Source organism: Mesitornis unicolor, unplaced genomic scaffold (genome assembly GCF_000695765.1).
Source record: "Mesitornis unicolor isolate BGI_N332 unplaced genomic scaffold, ASM69576v1 scaffold3045, whole genome shotgun sequence".
NCBI lineage: Eukaryota > Metazoa > Chordata > Aves > Mesitornithiformes > Mesitornithidae > Mesitornis > Mesitornis unicolor.
The window spans coordinates 66,671-68,567 of NW_010187340.1; the positions used below are offsets into that span (position 1 = coordinate 66,671).

The 1,897-nt window shown below is 53.2% G+C and overlaps 1 protein-coding gene across 1 annotated transcript in view; it reads left to right on the plus strand.

Annotated features, from left to right (window-relative positions):
* LOC104541356 (endothelin B receptor-like) overlaps positions 1-1,141 on the plus strand; it is a 4,742-nt gene extending 3,601 nt beyond the window's left edge. Inside the window, exons 6-7 of the mRNA XM_010185402.1 lie at positions 215-323; positions 992-1,141. Coding sequence (XP_010183704.1) covers positions 215-323; positions 992-1,141 — 259 coding nt within the window. The remainder of the gene's footprint in view (positions 1-214; positions 324-991) is intronic.
* Positions 1,142-1,897: the final 756 nt, after the last annotated feature.

Consider the following 1,897-nt stretch of genomic DNA (forward strand, 5'->3'; position numbering starts at 1 on the left):
CCGGCCAGTGGTGGTGCCTGCCGAACTCCTTGTTTCAGTAGCTCCTTTCCGGGTGGCCTTGCTCTCCTGGTAGGCACAGAGAAAGGGTGTGGGAGCTGTAAGAAGAGAAGAAATAAAATTTTGAAATGTCTCTAATATGCTATGGGTTAAAGAGGTCTCCTGGGCAGAGAACTGCTCCAACACATCTGCCCTCTTCTCTCCCCTCCCACCTCAGTTTCCTCCTGGTGATGGATTACTTCGGGATCAACATGGCCTCCCTCAACTCCTGCATCAACCCTGTGGCTCTCTACTTTGTCAGTCGGAAATTCAAGAACTGCTTTCAGGTAGGGTTGGCCCCTTCAGAGCTGCTGGTCCCCGTTTTGCTCATATACTGATCATGTATGGTTGGACTCAATGATCTTAAGGGTCTTTTTTCAACCAATGATTCTATGATATTTCTGCACCTGAATTTTCCCCTTGCTAGGTGCCTCTCTTCCCAGCTTCAGGTTCACTAGAGCTTTCTGCCCTGCTGTGGAGAGGCCTTTGCCAGGACCTGGGACATGCCAAAAAATGTCCCTGTTGTTCTGGATTAGAAGCAGCCCCACAAGCCATTAGAGCAGGGACTGGGGCTACTTTGAACTTTAAGCTCAAGTTATTCAGAGATAATTTTAAGTAGGGAAGCCCTGAGAAGGGAAGGGGATGAGATGGGATGGAAATCACCTCCTAGCTGCTGTGGCAAAGAGAGGAGTTTAGCCCAGCTAAGCATTACCCATATTTTCTGTCCCCAGAGGACAGGAAAACACAACCACAAAAAGTACCCAAGGTTTCAGTATCTTTATTTCCAACCCGCACCAGCCCTGCTGCCAACAGATCTGCAGAACAGCAAAGCTGTGATTCCCAGCCTGGCATGGCGCAGGTCGACCTGCCAACATCAAGAGGGTTTTTTTCCCTCCCCTTTTCCCCTGTAGCCCACGATTGTAACCTCTCTCCCCATTTTTTTGTCTCCTTGCAGTCCTGCCTGTGCTGCTGGTGCCAGCAGCCGGCTCTGAGCATCACCCCGATGGACGAGAAGGGCTCCGTCGGGAAGTGGAAGGCCACTGGGCAGGAGCTCGGGCTGGACCGGAGCAGCTCCCGCCTGAGTAACAAGTACAGCTCCTCCTGAAGCCGCACCACTGGTGGGGCCGGCAGGAGAAGGCACCCTGCTGGGGCGGCAGGACCCCTCCATTGCTCTCCCACAACCGTTCCCTGCCTGGGCCTGAATCGGTTTTTGCCTTTGTGTCATAACCCGCCTGGAAGGAGCTGCAGCATTTCATGAACTCCTGGGACCAGCTCTGAACCATGCCATCCTCAGGTCCGAGTCACCGCCAGAGGAGGAGGAAAGGGGGTTCAGATCCTTGTGAGATTTTTAATTTCCTTGCAGGAAAACCAAGTGACTCATGGCCGTTTGTCTCAGGTGGAAAAGTAGGGTGGGGAGAGGTGTGTGAAAAGAGGAGGAAGGCTGAGATGGGGTCACTCTGGGATGGATGTGGGATGAGGAGGAGAGGACCATGAGTGATAGTTTCCAGCTGGCAAAGCCAAAGAAAAGCTTTGGTGACATCCTCAACACCTCCCTCTGCTGCTGGGACAGTCTGTCTAAGATCCAGGCACCATGTCTGCCTGATAGACCATCAATGGCCTGAAACCTCCTCCTGTTCATGGCAGGGACAGATGGGCAGTGATTTGGCATCAGTGTGTGACCAACCTGACCTGGGCAGCTCTAAAACCCCTCCTCCTCTTTACCAGGACAGGGGAGCCCTGCGTTTTGGTGCTGGTCGTTTGTCATCCCCCTGCCAAAAAGGCTGAGCATCAATGAGCAGCGGGGCTGGACCCGATGTGTCCTGGCCACAGCATCAAGTTCCATGGCATTGGTAAGGGGGAC